The sequence below is a fragment of the Panthera uncia genome (assembly GCF_023721935.1).
Source record: "Panthera uncia isolate 11264 chromosome B2 unlocalized genomic scaffold, Puncia_PCG_1.0 HiC_scaffold_24, whole genome shotgun sequence".
Lineage (NCBI taxonomy): Eukaryota > Metazoa > Chordata > Mammalia > Carnivora > Felidae > Panthera > Panthera uncia.
The window spans coordinates 60,286,026-60,302,917 of NW_026057580.1; the positions used below are offsets into that span (position 1 = coordinate 60,286,026).

A 16,892-nucleotide genomic window follows, 5' to 3' on the forward strand; every position below is an offset into this window, starting at 1 on the left:
ATTGTAGCTTAATAAACTTATACACTAATATTCATTAAGTCCCAAGTAACATGAACAAAATAAAGTTGGTAATGTTTAAATTTCCTGAGTTGAAACTCAAAATTAAGATATTAACTAATATCTTAAATTTGACAAATTTTGACCAAAAATCTCCGTACTTCATTGTTAAAATACTGGACAGAAACAAAACAAAACAAAACAATAAAAAACCAAAAACAACAGTAATTCCCCCCAATAAAAAGGCTATCAGCTATCTTAAAATATTGCCATTAAAATTAAAGTGATATGTTATGGAAGAAGGTTGTATTAAATGCCATCATAAAAGGGCATGGAAAAATGGACAAATTAAAAAATACCTTCTATCTAGAGGAGAAGGTTACAGTAATAGAAGTGATCAAACAATATCTCCATATTTGTAAAAAAGAACTCTGACCATCAACATAAAAGATACTATGTTAAAAGAGATAACTGTTTTTGAGACCTTGTTTTGGCACAGAGCAATACTGTATAGAAAAATATAATCTATAGGCCTAATGTTACATATCAAACATAAAAAAAACTTTGCACATAATGTATAGTTTCAAAATATTTGATATTAACTACTAATCTGTACATGGTTTGATATAGCAAGTTCTTAGTACTCCAGGACAAACTGAAGAGCTTACCATTAGTTTTAGACCATGATTAAATTCTGAATATTCAACTATTCAGTACAAACGTACAAATATTCACACTTTTTATATTTATTGTATTTGAGTGATTTGTTTTAAGAAAACAAATACTTTCCAAGCCATTACTAACAATTATATTGAATAAATTTTATCAAATAGATATGTCAATATTACAATATTTGAAAGGTGTAATCATCCATAAAATATTTTAAGAGATTTTTAACTGCTGAAAAGAAAGTTTGGTTTAAAATAAATGTACTTTTATGGGGCACCTGGGTGGCTCAGTTGGTTAAGCATTCAACTTTGGCTCAGGTCATGATCTCGCAGTTTGTGGGTTCAAGCCCCATGTCGGGATCTGTGCTGACAGCTCAGAGCCTGGAGCTTGCTTCAGATTCTGTGTCTCCCTCTATCTCTGCCCCTCCCCTGCTCTCAGGCTGCCTCTGTCACTCAAAAATAAATAAACATTAAAATTTTTTTTTAAAGAAATGTATTTTTACACATTTGGTTTTGGTCAGAACCAAATACTTTAGACCATAGAACATTTATCTGGTGTTAATTTCTTAGCATCATTAAAAGTAAGATTAATTCTTTTCACTGGAATGTGGCTTCACTAATTCAGTGAACATATTCCAGGGCAGTATTTCTCAAAGCAAGTTCTTTTTATTTAAAAAAATTTTTTTTAAGTTTATTTATTTTTGAGAGAGAGAGAAAGAGACAGAGAGAGACAGAGAGAGAGAGAGAGAGAGAGAGAGAGAGACAGAGAATCAGTGGGGGAGGAACAGAGAGAGGAAGAGACACAGAATCTGAAGCAGGCTCCAGGCTCTGAACTGTCAGCACAGAGCCCAACATGGGGCTTGAACTCAAGAACTGCAAGATCATGACCTGAGCCGAAGTCGGATGCTTAATTGACTGAGCCACCCAGATGCCCCTCAAAGCAAGTTCTAATAATAATTGTTCTGTGAAAGAAGAGATCTATGTTCAAATAAGTTTGGAAAATGCTCATAGTTAAATAAGTTTACTAGAAAACATCTTAGTTCTTATCACACTAATTATACTATGGATAATGAGTCACGCCCAGAGATCCAGACTATAAAACTCTTTCATTCACTCAGCAGAACCCAAAATACTGCTCTATCACCCATACAATGAGACAGTCTGGTCTTGAGTATTATAAATTTCAAATTATTTCTATCATTTTCATTTTTTTCTCCAAGTAAGAATAATAAAACAAAAAAAATCCCCAAATCACAACATTAAATAAGTCTTCAGTTTTAGATTTAACATAAAACCTTTATACTAACTACTGGACATCAATAAAGCATGCAGTAAAATTTACCTTAGTCACATACAAAACTTCAGGGTGGCTCTCCTCACAACTGATGTCCATTCCCAGGCACTGAACACCTTCATGATACCTTTTACACACAGTGGCAACCTATATGGAGCTCTTCTTTTTCATCTTTGACACAGACTAATCAGACTCATTTTAAATCAACCAGGACAAACCAATAAACCTATCCCTTCCAAACTGTTAATGAGGCAGAACAAATTAGCCCTCTAAAAAATGTAGGATTAAGACACTTTTAGAAATACAAGTTCATGATTCAGCAAATACCTACTCAATCCTGGCTTCTCATGTACTGCAAATGTGCCTCCTAAAACATCAGCCCTGTAACAACACAACTGTAGAAATCTTTTGCAAAACATTTTACATTTTCTACATACAAGCATCTTATCATATCTCTAGGTCTAGAGATAATTATATAAAATAGTCAGCTTAATTCAATCAGAGGAGTTGAATTTATTTTCATTATAAGTAGAACACATAGGAGTTTCTTACATGTGATGGAGAAGTTTGTAAAGGTAAGTATATATTGAGAAATATATAAAAACAAAATGATATTTGAAAAGTGTGACCAAACTATGTAAGAGTCAAAAAAACCTTTCTACTACACATTTCACAATATCACAATTCAAATTTACTCTGAAAAGACTTCTAAATTTTATAGAAGTAACAAAGAAACTCTTTTTCTATGAAAAAATCACACTTTGTGAATTATATATCTACATGGAAAAGAATACAAAATAAAATACTTTAGGGACATAGACATCATAAGAGATTTGAGATTCATATTTAAAGACTCTTTTTTATTTTTTTCTTTATTTGAGGAAGATATAAAAGCGAGGTCTGGAACTGCTATCAATCAAAGAACCACTAGCACTTTAAAACTTGCTTCCTTTAAATGGATGTTTATTTTCAATTAGCCAAACTTTTATTATGGTAAATTTTGCTTCCAAATAATAACAAAACCTTTTTTTTTTTACCATAAATATAAGACATAGGCTGAATAATTTCTGTACTTCTGAACTTTATACTACTTTCATATTTCTGTTTGTGGATTTTCTTCTCCTGACAGATAACATATATGGTTCTCTGTTTTCAACTTTTAATTTAATAATTCAGAAAAAGATTTGGACATTCCAGACCTTCAAAACAAAAATAAACTTTCTTAGCAATCCCTCACGTATACTTTAATAATTATTTTGTGATATTTTTAATTGTCTGTTGTCCATTAACAAGAGAATAGTGTATTTTGTAACTTCCACTCAAGAAAACAGGATAAGCTGATGTAAACTCTCCTCACCAGGTCAAAAATATAAAATACAAGAGGAAATGTTTCAAACAATGAAAGCACAAGCGCACACACACACACACACACACACACACACAGTAAGATAGAAAATCTAAAGATAAAAACATCGGCCTCTAAGGCTGGGCTACTTTCAAAGTTACTGAGACCGTGCCACTGTAATCTGCAGATTGTATCACCATCTATATAAAAAACCAACGATATTTATAGATAAGTTATCAGTATTAATAAGAGCCATTTAGCATTGTGGGATACAATGTATATACACAAAAATCAACATTCTTAACTCCAGTGATAATCATCGCATAATAGAAATTTTTAAAGATAGCAACTAGTAATACAAGATCTTAAATGAGTCAATGAAAAGATATATAAAACCTATAATGAAAATTATAAAACATTTCTGAAGGGCAAAAATAGACCTAAAATTTGGAAAATATATAATGGCAATGGATGCAGAGAGAACATGATAAAAGGGTCGATTTTCCCCCCAAAGTATTCTATAAATTCAATGCAATTCTAATCAAAATCCCAGCAGATCCTTTAATGAAATGAAAGAGTGTGATTTCAAAATGAAAATACTCAAGTAAAGGTCCAAGAACAGCTAAGATTATTCTGGAAAATGAGAATAAAGTAAGGAAGTGGGATTTGCTTTACACTCAACAGTTATTCTAAAATAATAGTAATTAAATGTTTTTTAATGTTTATTTATTTTTGAGAAAGAGAGAGAGAGACAGAGTGTGAGCAAGGGAGGGGCAGAGAGAGAAGGAGACAGAGAATCTGAAGCCGGCTCCAGGTTCCGAACTGTCAACACAGAGCCAGACACAGGGCTTGAACCGTGAGATCATGACCTGAGCTGAAGTCGGATACTTAACTGACTGAACCACTCAGGCATCCTTAAAATAATAGTAATTAAAACACTGTGGTCCTGAGGCCAGGTCAGACATATACATCAATGTAACAATAGGAAGCTTAGTAGAGCTATAAGAAAACAGTAGAATTTAGAATATCATGAAGGTGACATTTCATATTCACCAAGAAAAAGAGAAAAACATGATGACTTTTCTTAGATAAAACAATAAAATTAGAACCCTGCCCTCCTCAAAATAGCAATAAAAATTCAGGGAGATTCAAGACTTAAGTATAAAAAAACAAAACTTTAAATCTAACAGAAGAAAAATGGTAGGAAGAATAAAGTAGTATTTCCTAGAAAGTACAACTAATGAAAAAGGCACAAACCACAGATGAAGTTGATAAATTTGAATGCATTATAATTTAAGTCTATATGGCTAAGAAGACAGAGGAGACACATTTCATCTTATTATTAGTAAAAATTCCAAACAAAATATATAAAATAGACATCAGAAGACTCTAACAGTCAAAGAGGGACTTTATAGGGACTTCAGAATTCAAGGAATGACTTAGCAGTGAGTTCCTTAGGGTTTCTTTCTTTGATTCCAATACATCCTAGCTTGGTGTGGAAGAAGGTCACAACTCAGAAAGCTTAAGAATGCAGAACTCACCCTCAAACAAAACAAAGCAAAACAGTCAAAATACTAGAGGTTTTTCTAGCCAATGTACCGAAGGGAGAAACCCTGACAAACTAACACTTTTTGACAATACCAGCCAAACACCATTAAGGAAAAATGTGGTCCTCCCCAACCTCACCGTATGCTGATGAGACTGGCACTGAGGGGGTGGGGACATGTGTGAAAAGAGTCCTGGGTATCATTTGAGCAGTAACAGGTAACAAGATTTAAATAGAAACCAGTCTCATAACATAATACCCAAAAGGCCCAGCATACAACTGAAAACAAACAATAACCAGGAAAATCTCAACCCAAATGAGAAAAGACATGAAACAGATGCCAAGACTGAAATTACCAACATGTTGGAATTATCTGATAAGATTTTAAAGCAACTATCATAAAAATCTTTCAAGGAGCAGTTTCAAACACACTTGAAATAAATTTAAAAAAAAAGTCTCAGCAAAGAAAAACTAAATAGGAAGTTTAGAAATGAAAACTGACAACACCCGAAATTAAAAGTCACTGGAAGCAAGCATGTAGTCAATAGATGAAAGAATCCATGAACTCAAAGATGGATCAAAAGAATTTATCAAATCTGAGCAACAGAGAGAAAATAGATTGAAAAAAAAAAAAAAAGAACAGATCTCAGGGTACTGTGGGACTATAACAAAAGATCTAACATTCTTGCCCATGGAGTCCCAGGATAGGAGAAAGAACAAGGGACTCAAGAAATACAAGTTCAAAGTTTCCCAAATGTGACAAACCTGCAGACTCAAGAAGGTAAAGAAACACTAAACAGAATAAACCCCAAACATCTACAACTAGACATGTCATAATCAAATTTCTGGAAACTAGAGACAAAGACAGAATATTAAAAGACTGAGAGAAACATTTTACCTATAGAGGAAGATCAATTTGAATCACAGTGGATATTTCTTCAGAAACCATGGAGACCAGAAAAAAGTGGGGCATTTTTCAAGTGTGAAAGGAAAGAACTGACAACCTACAAGTTTATATCCAGAAAAAATATCCTTCAAGAATGGAGATGAAATAAAGACACCCTCAGATTTTATACAGAAGGCAGCAATAAATTAAACATGTAACACACAAATATCCAGATAAAATGGAAACCTAGCATATGTAATTTCAAACCCATTTTTTCAACTCCCCTTTGTTCCCACCCTCTACTCCTACGTATATACATATTCTCAGTAAAATAAAAACCCTCCTCAGAGAAGAATAAATCAAGGCAGTGTGCGTGATACGAGCACATGCATATGCATGCACACCACACACAGACTCCCAACCAAGGTTACCGGAGCTCTAATAACAGAATATAACAGAAATTCAGGGTTCCCTTTGCTGTTGCCTACACCTAAAAGATTTTAACAGAGTCTCTCTCCATCCCCAGTCAAAAGAGAAACAAAAACAAAACCTAAAACAGCTCATCTTGACTCCAAAAGTTGCACAGATAAACTCACCCCAGCCTAAGGATGAGCAAACAAATATAAAAGAAATAGGAGAACAATTTCAGAATTCAGGGCACATGCCTTGCTTTAATATAGAGTTACTACCAGGACAGGAGAAATCTTTTCTGAAGTTTCTGACCAGATTTTCACTAAGTAAGATTCAAAGGAACACTGCATCTATGGTATTAGAGAGGGATGCAGAAAAGATAACCTGAGATGAGGAAGGACAGGGGTAAGGAAAAGTACAATTGCTCAATGGAACTATTAAAAACAACAGTGAACACTGTGCAACAGTAACTCTTCACAAATGATCCAGTTAGGGGGAGAAATCTGAAAGTAATCAAAATGAAGAACAATAGAAAATAAGGTTGGGAGAGAAAAATGGGGTTTTCAGTGATGACAAATTTACTGAGTTCTTTAAAGTTGTACAAAGTGGCTTTTCAGTTGAAGACCATCTGGTCTTCAACAACGTATTTGTTGTCTACGTAGGCTGTTTCTCATGACAATAAATCTTAGAATTATACAATCCTGTCTTCTAGAAAGAAATTTTACATTCAAACTTCAATAAAATCATAACTGCTACTAGGCCTGACAGTCCCTAGTGAACCACAAAAGAAATCACATCTTGTATTATACTTAATTTATACAAGATTCTTAACAAGCTAGGTAGTTGGATTTAATTCAATAAGCAATAAAGAACCAATGAAAGTTTATGAACAAGGGAATAATATGTCAGAATAGTATGACAAAGAATTTACAAATGAGACTAATTTGCTTTCCCATATTATAAAAATAAAGACCAACAATACTGAAAATATTTTTTAAATGACAGGGGAATTTCAAGATTATATTTAATTATATTAATTATTGGGAAACTTATTTACCAAAAAACAAAACAAAACAAAACAAAAAAAACTAGAAGGGGAATCATTAAAAGCTATGAAAAATGACAAAAGTGAAAAGGTGGGAAAGCAAAAAATTAAAACTTCAAAATTAAAAATTGAGTATGTCTGTACCCCTACATGCCCTGCAATATTCCCACTTTGCTCTCTCTGCAGCCCAATCTCAAAGGCATTGATAACAGCACTGTCTACTGATCTTTGAGAATCTGTGAGAATACATAGTAGGACAAGGTAAAGAGGTTAGTATACTAACCTCTAGGGTTAGAGTAAAGAAACTATACAGTTTCAGGTCTACAAAATTAGCATCACTAATAGTAGGGCTATATTTATCATGGAGGAAAATAAAGAACAAACACAAGAGACTCAATTTATAGACTATTACTGAGGGCAAGCACATGGTCCCTGCCCTTACGGAATTAACAAATACTGACCAAAGACACAAAGCAGGTCTAGGGAAGTTCAGAAATAAGCAAATGGGGGGAGGGGGGTGTCATAAATCTTTTGAAACTATAATATATAAATCTAAGTAGATTTGAATTTTACTTTCTCTATCTGTAAAGTGGAGACACTAGTCAATAAGGTTCTTGTAATGACTAACCAAGGATACACATATATACTTAGCATAGTGACTGACTCATAATTTGAATGCAAATGTTAACTCCCTTGTCTTTCCATAAGTGTTCTTTCATTGGCATTAGTAACACAGGTAGATACAGTGCAAGAGCAATTGCAATTTTGAGAGTGGGCCAGATTTCTAAGATCACACCAGATCCAAAACCATCGATTTTATGGAATAGATCTTATTTTATGAACATAAATGAATGGTGATATAGGATTCAGACAAGAGAAAATAAAGTACTCATGGGGTTTGAACTGGGCTTTGAAGAATGGATAAGATTTGGATAACTGTCAATGAATAAAAAAAGACATGAAAAAGAGAAAATGCATGAGGAAATAGAATTGTTTACTTGAGAAAATGTAGATTATAAAGAGAATCCACTATCTTATGTAAGTAGTAGTTCTCAAAATGATTTGGCTTTGGAACCTCTTTGTACTCTTAAAATTACTGAGGGCCCAAACAGCTTTTGTATTTATGGGCTTTCTTTCTTTCTTTCTTTCTGTCTTTCTGTCTTTCTGTCTTTCTGTCTTTCTGTCTTTCTGTCTTTCTGTCTTTCTATCTCAATTTCTTATACTAGAAAGTGCTGGATGGGTGTTCAGTGAGGGAATGTACTAAATGGGTTATGGACATTAAGGACAGCACTTGTTGGGATGAGCAGTGGGTATAATATGTAAGTGATATATCACTAAATTCTACTCCTGAAACTATTACTACACTATATGTTAACTAGCTTGGATTTAAATAAAATTTTAAAAATTTTTAAAAATTTAAAAAAAGAATAGAAAGTATTCATTCCATAAGCCATCAATGATGACAACATCACACCTTATGCAGACTCTGGAAAACTCCACGATATATGTGAGAGAAGGAGAGTGAAAGAAAATAATATCATCATGTTATTCTAAAAACAGGTTTTAACTTTGCCAACCCCAGAAAGAATCTTAGGAAATATAACATCCCTGTACTGCATTTTGAGAGTTCCTGCTGTAGTATAATGAGAATGACCAAATCAATGCAGAGTTTAAAACCAAAAAAAAAAAAAAAAAAAAAAAAAAAAAAGATGTTAATGGTGTGCAGAATTACACAGAGGAAGAGCCGTGGTTTTGGCACAACAGTGACTTGATTGCCAAAGCTGAACTTACCATTTGTAGAAAATTTCTTAAGGCTAGACTTGCAAGCAATAAAAGAGGAATAAACTGACTTGCTTTCTTCCCTAAAATTGTATCCATCGGGATACAAAACTCATTTCTTTAGGTAAGACACATCAGATGTATGGTCTCAGATACTCTAGAATGGTTCAAATTTCAGAAAATTTTAATGGAGGCAATTTTTTAAAAGTCAAATTTTGAGTTAATCTATATGCCTTACAAGACATTATGAAAGTAAAAATCACATACTAAAAAAATCAGTCTATGTGTCCTGATGTGTAGTTTTGAGATATGACCTCTGTAATTGTATGTTCAAGTAACTCTGGGAGCTAAACTTGGAATGTATCATATGTAACACACCTTCTATAAATACATGAGCATACTTTCAGAATCAAATGTGTCCATAAGTTTGAAGTCTGCATTGTGTTATACAAATCTGTCAACTTCTTTCCATTATATACACTTAAAAATTTAAGCATGATTTAGTTCATTATGTTAAAAGAACCAAAATTTGTTCAAGTGACTACAATTGACCCCTGAATGACATGGGTTTGAACTGTGCAAGTCCCCTTATATGAAGATTTATTTTGATAAATATAATATAGTACTATAAATGTATTTTCTCTTCTTTACAATTTTCTTAATAACATTATGTCTCCTCTAGCTTACTTTATTGTAAGAATAGATAGTATATAATACATATAACATATAAACATATGTGTTAATAGACTGTTTATGTTATTGGAAAGGCTTCTGGTCAACAATAGTTAAGTTTCTGGAAAGTCAAAACTATACATGGATTTTTAACTATGGTGGGGGGGGGGATAAGCACCTCTAAACCCCCACATTGTCCAAGGGTCAACTGTATATGTAAAAATATAATTGTTACTCCTGTTTTCAGGTAACGGTTCTCTAGATTCTTTAACAAAATAAAATTTAAAATGTTTCAAGGAGGGGCGCCTGGGTGGCTCAGTCAGTTAAGTATACAACTTCGGCTCAGGTCATGATCTCACCACTTGTGAGTTCAAGCCCTGCGTTGAGTTCTGTGCTAACAGCTCAGAGCCCGGAACCTGCTTCGGATTGTGTCTCCCTCTCTTTCTGCCCCTCCCCTGCTTATGCTCTCTCTCTCAAAAATAAAGTTAAAAAAAAATTTTTTTTTAATGTTTCAAGGAAAAGGCGGGGTGGTATCTCAACACTCAAATTTCATAGAAAATGTTAAAAATTTACAGAAAAATCCTTTAATTAAACCTCATTTTAAGGGGGTGCCTGGGTGGCTCAGTCAGTTAAGTGTCCAACTTCAGCCTAGCTAATGATCTCACTGTTCCCGAGTTCGAGCCCCGTGTGGGGCTCTGTGCTGACAGCTCAGAGCTGGGAGCCTGTTTCAGATTCTGTGTCTCCCTCTCTCTCTATTCCCCTTCCCCACTTGAGCGCTCTCTCTCTCTCTCTCTCTCAAAAATAAACATTAAAAAATTTTTAAAAATAAAAATAAAAATGCATTTTAAGAAATTATTAGAATGTCTCCACTCATGTGATGATTAAAATAATGACAATAAAAGGCATTTTGCATATAATATGTTGAATATATTTTTGAGAAAAATTCATTTGGAATAACAAGATTCTAAAAAATGTTATAAGGAAAAAAATGTATGGGTGTTGGATAAATTGTTTTCTTTTAATGTTTATTTTTGAGAGAGAGAGAGAGAGAGAGAGAGAGAGAGAGAGGGAGAGGGAGAGACAGAGACAGAGACAGAGTACAAGTGGGGGAAGGTCAGAGAGAGAATCACAGAATCCAAAGCAGGCTCCAGGCTCTGAGCTGTCAGCACAGAGCCCCACGCAGGGCTCCAACTCACAGACCAAGAGATCGTGACCTGAGCCAAAGTTGGATGCTCAACTGACTAAGCCTTGTGGTGCCAGGTGTCCCTTGGATAAACTTTTAAAAGAACAGTTAGACTTTTAAAATATGCTTCCCACCTTCACTGCTAGGAGAAGACAATTAGTATGTTTGAAATACTAATAAACTCAATAATAAAAATATTAGGAAATTGAAATCTATTACCAATAATGGCAGATGAACAAACAAGTGGCAGGAATTTCTGCAGATAATCATAAAATACTGTATCCAATTAAAAAAAAAAACTGTTTAAGACACAGGGCAGCATCAGAAAGTGGTAAAAAACAGAGAAATGTAGTATCAATTGAAAGGGATTAAGAATTACCAGTTTGCAAATTACTGACCCAAGAGTATGATCACAGACCCACTGCTACAGCTGCAAAAAAAGGAAGTGGGAAAAACCACAGCCTCACTGGCTGAAGGTGCCAGATATCAGAGTTCAGAGGTGGGATTCAGAGTTGAGAGAGCAGCTTGAAAATCAGTGTGAAAAGCCCAATAACATGGGAACCTTTCAAATGCCGGAATAAAAGCTAGTAATACTTTTATGGGAGAAAACCCAGGAGTCCCATGTAAAAAAGCAGGCCAACACCAGAACAAAACCTACTCTAAAAAGACATAACTACCCAGAACAAAATCTGTAAGTTTGATGCTTTTCCTACATGAGTGAATTTCTCAACCATGCACGGCTCTAGTGGCTGAAAGCAATAACTAGAGTAGCTTAAAGTGTCCGTTGATAGAGTTCAGGACATGCTGATCCAAAGAATCACTATAGAAAAGAACACTATCATTAATAAAAGAGACTCATATCCCTTCAAGGCAATGGGATAAAACGTACGTCAAAAATTACCATATTGATTTTAGCCAGAGTAATTAATGAAGACCCCACATATTAGTCTGGTCTTTAAAACCTAACCATGTATCACAGTTATGCAATATAAGCTAAAACTTACAATGACAGAATAATAAAATTATTCGTTTGTTTACTATTCAGCTGTTACCACTGACAAAATATTTAAAGATAATGTATTTTTTATAATAAAAACACATAATTCTTTTACATTATCTTAGGATTAGAATTTACCCAACAAAAGACCTAAATTAACTGTCATAGAAGTACACTATACATTTTAAAATTAATTCTGAAGCTGAAATGTGAAAGAAAAGAAAGGTCAAGTTCCTAAGGTGCCATTACCTGAACTCATAAATATGTGATCAAAATTCAAATAATGTGTGCTTTACTGTCGACCATTTTCAGCAGTTAAAAATCTATTTATGTTAACAAAATAAGTAAATCTGAGATTGTAGTATAAGGTAAAAGGGCAAAGAAAAAGTTTTATAGATTCTAAATATAAAAACTATGTTGTAGCTCCACTGACTTTTTCCTTCTGCCACCTCTTTTTGAAACACAAAACCATTTGTTAAATTAGAGATTTTTTAAAAACTGTGACAGATGCTAAACATTAATACAGTCCCCTCTATTATTTCATAAAATAAAAAGGATATTAAAAATAATGAGTGCTAAATCCTGATTACTGCCTTTTATCTACTACAACTGAAATATGTGTCTGATCTTCACTAATTAAAAGTCTAAAAGTATTTTTTTCTTGGCTGTTTTAATAATGCTGTAATGAACACAGGATCTTTGAGATCCTAATTTCATTTCTGTTGGATATACACCCAGAAGCAGAATTGTTGGATCATAAGGTAGTTCTACCTTCAATTTTATGAAGAGCCTCCATGCTGTTTTCCAGGGCTGCACCAATTTACATTCCAACCAACAGTGCACATAAGTTCCCTTTTCTCCATATACTTGTTGGCACTTCTTATCTTGTCTTTTTGATAGTAGGCATTCTAACAAGTGTGAGATGATATCTCAGTTTTGATTTGCATTTCCTTGATGATTGGTGATGCTGAGCATCTCTGCATATACCTACTGTCCATCTGCATGTATCCTTTGGAAAAATGTCTATCTGCTTCCTCTAACCACTTTTGTTTGTTTTTTCTAGTTTCACTGAGAATTAATTAACATATACCACTGTATGAGTTTAAGGTATATAGCATGATGATTTGACCTACATATACTGTGAAATGATTATTATGGTAGGTTTAGTTAACACCCATCATACAATTAAAAAGTTACCAATAAAATGAAAAAGAAATAAAAAGAAAAAAAAATTCTTCTTATGATGAGAACTCTTAGGATATCCTCTCTTAAGAACTTTGGCTGTATAACATGTAGCAGGGTTAGCTGTAGTCATCATGTTTTACATTGTATCCCTAGTACTTATCTCATAACTGGAAGTTTATACCTTTTGACCACCTTTCTCCAATCCCCATCCCCCAACCCCTGACTTTAAATTCTAATAGTATTAATTACATATCAGGTATAATGTTTAAAAAATACATATTTAACAACCAGTAAGGACAGGTAATTTGTCCTGAGACACTGGCAAGGATGCCAGGCTAATAGGCCAGTGTATTCCCTAGTTCCCACTCCAGATCATCCTTGAGGCTGAACTATCCCATTAATATTTGGTTATCCATTATTGGATTTTTCCAAAGCATTATGAACATTACCTTAGTTGATGTTGCATCAATTAATGATAATCTTGTTGTAGCTCTAATATAGTTTTTGCCTATTCAGTCATAGTATAGGATCCTTGAAAGCAGGAAGGGTATCTTCAATATCTTTGCTGTCATGCACTTCACCTAATATAGTGCTATACACAGTGCGTGATTTAGTAACTTTCTATCTGATGAAATAAAGAACGACTAAAAACTTTTATTTTTTGTTAAGCAATCCTTATACAATAGTTTAGAATACTAGTGGGGTCATTTAAGAATCTATATATTTTCCTGCTCTTAAAACTGAAGTCTGGTCTTATCCACATTCTCATTCTCTACTGTTTAAAAAAAACATTTAGTGTTAATGGACTTAAAATTTACACCAGACATCTAACAATAGTCAAGATACAGCAAGAATCATAGAGTTAGAAGGGATAAAATAGGACAGTGCACCAGCAAAAACCTCTTTTGTGGAGGTAAGATGTAATTACAGACAAAAGAAGTTCATTTCATTAGGTTTATATTTTATAGCTACTTAGGTATAGTTGTTTAACAATTTTCACTATTACCTGAAAAATAATGGTATTAAAAAAGTCTAAGTACACAACATACCTGAGTTCGTAAAATTTCATTTTTTGACAACTGCATATCCCCAGTCAATTCTTTCACAACGATGCCCAGTGGCTCTAGACGTTTGCTGAAGTAATTTGTCATTTCAGCTGCCAAGGCTTTCATTGGAGCAACATATACAATCTGTGCCAAGGAAAACACTACCTTGATAAATGAGCAAAACCTAGAAGGTCATTTGTTTCACAGCAGTCCATGTAAGTCACAATTTATTGTGAAATATAATTGTAGCCACTAGGAGTAAAAAATCTTAATAGTGATATCTGAAAAGTACTTCTCCTTCTTGGATAAGTGTGCAGCTATTTAAAGGACAATGAAATTTTTGTATATAGTCTCATCCCTCTGAAAATTGGTTTTGCTTCAAAGCTAAATGTATTTTCACAGCTTTTCACAGGGGTAATAGGATTTTCCTAACACAAACTGGGAATGCTTTCACAGTAATAGAGAAATTCAAGCAGCAATCTTTACATGACATCATGAATATATCCTTTTATTCTAGATTTCATGTAACATGAACAACTACAAATGATTTTAATTTTACAATTTAAAAAGTTATGGTCTAACCTGTTAATTTCCTACCTTAAATTCATTCTTTTTGATAACACCTTGTTGAAAATGTTGGCGAATTTCATGCAGAACTGTAAGCATTGCAATGTTGGTCTTTCCAGCCCCAGTAGGGGCACAAATCAGCATGTTCTCATTGGTGTTGTAGGCAGTCTCAAACACAATTGACTGGATTCTATTGAGTCTCCTCATTCCTTTAAAAGCCAGCTGCCCAATCTAGAGAGAGAGAGAGAGAGAGAGAGAGAGAGAGAGAGAGAGGGAGAGAGAGAGAGGGAGAGAGAGAGAGAGAGAGAGGGAGAGAGGGAGGGAGAGAGGGAGGGAGAGAGAAACAAGGAAAGAAATAAATGACTCATAATAAATGATAGTAATGTGAAGGACTCATACAAAATATTAAATGTAAACATTTACTTCCTTTGATTAAAAAAATGATTAATTTCAATATGTCCTATATTTAAACCAAAGTATGTACATTTGAGAACTCACAACTACTGTATAATTCTAATGCATTTGGGAATTACATATTCACTGAATTTGAAAAATATGGTAATGACACTATACCTATATTTTTGTACACAATCTTAAGTACAAAACAAAAACAAAATGAAACAGGTATTTTTTTGAGTTGTGATGATATTCTAGTTTAGTTAGATTAAAGATGACTAACGAAAGTCCAAACAAGAAACTTCTTGGTTATATAAATCAATAGGAAATTCTGTTTTAATATGTTATGGATTTAAAAATACTTTTTTTAAACAGCAGCCATAAGAGTAGGAACAATAGCTGTAGATTACATTTATTCAGAACTTATACTGTGATATATATGTATTTGTGAGCATTTTGATACATTTACCCAATTCTCAAAACAATTTTATGGTATAGGTTCTTTTATTATGTGCCTTTAATAAAGAAGAAAATGAAGACAGAGTGGTTAAATAATTTTTCCTAAAGTCTCCCATATGAAAAGTCTTTAGAAATGAAAACTACAATGTCTGAAGGCAAACAAAAAACTGGATAGGATTAATGGCAGGAAACTGGAATGGCTATAGTAATATCACAAAAAATAAATTTCAAACCCAAGAATAATTACCAGGAATAAAGGCAGTCATTTCACAATGAAAAAGAGAATAATTAATTATAGTCATAAAGGCTAATATACCTAATAACAGATCTTCAAAATACAGCAAATGACTTCAGCATCCTTCCCAACAGCTGACAGGACAAGTAGGCATGAAAATCAACAAGGTTATAGTAGACATGAACAGCACTATTAACCAATTTGACCTGACTGACAGGTCAGGTATTCATCTAACAATAGAATACAAAATCTTATCAAGTGTTCATAAAACATTAAAAAATACAGTATATTCTAGACCATAAAACATGTTTCAATAAAAGGAAAAGTAATAAAGACAAAACATGTTCTCTGATCACAATGGAATGAAATTAGAAATCTTTAACAGAAATATCCTTAGGAAATATCCAAATATTTGAAATTAAATAACACACTTCCTAAATAACCCATGGATGAAAGAAGAAATCAAAAGGAATTTGGTAAGTATTGTTAACCGAAGGAAAAAGAAAGCTTGACATATCAGAATTTGTGGATGCTGCTAAAAGTAATACTTAGGGAGAAATATATAGCACTAACCACCTATATGAAAAAAGAATGGTTTTAAATGAACAACTACATCTTCCAGAATAAAAGAGAAAATTAAGACCGAACTAAGCAGAATAAAGGAAATAGTTAGGATCAAAGTGGATATCAAAGAAATGGAAAACAAAAAAAGCACATTCTTTGAGAAGATCAATAAAACTGATTAATCTAGATTCATCAGGGGAAAAAAGAGAAGACAGACATTACTTATGCCAAGAATGAGATTGATGGCATCACTACAGATGCTACAGATATTTTAAGAATGGGGAAATTTTAATAAATAACTTTATGCCACTACACTTGACAACACAGATGAAATGGACAACTTTCTTAAATGACACAGGTGACCAAAGTTCACTCAAGAATAAATGTACAACTTTTATAACCCTGTATCTATTAAATAAATTAACAGGCTGAGATTAAAATCCTTCCCAAAAAGAAAACTCCTGGCTCAGTTAGCATCATTGATAAATTCTACCTAACATTTAAGGAGGAAATAATACCAATTCTACATGTGGTTTTAGACTATTCAGAATAACTGCAAAGGAGAAAATACTTCCCAAATCATTCTATGTGACAAACATTTTCCCGATATCAAAATA

General features: G+C 33.3%; 1 protein-coding gene across 2 annotated transcripts in view; it reads right to left on the minus strand.

The window, feature by feature from the left end:
- The window catches only part of ASCC3 (activating signal cointegrator 1 complex subunit 3), a 358,207-nt gene that overhangs the window by 243,647 nt on the left and 97,668 nt on the right, over nt 1–16,892 (minus strand). For both annotated transcript variants that reach the window (XM_049654058.1, XM_049654059.1), the window contains 2 exons: nt 14,652–14,852; nt 14,058–14,198 (listed from right to left, as the gene is read on the minus strand). In XM_049654058.1, the coding sequence (XP_049510015.1) occupies nt 14,058–14,198; nt 14,652–14,852 (342 nt within the window). The remainder of the gene's footprint in view (nt 1–14,057; nt 14,199–14,651; nt 14,853–16,892) is intronic.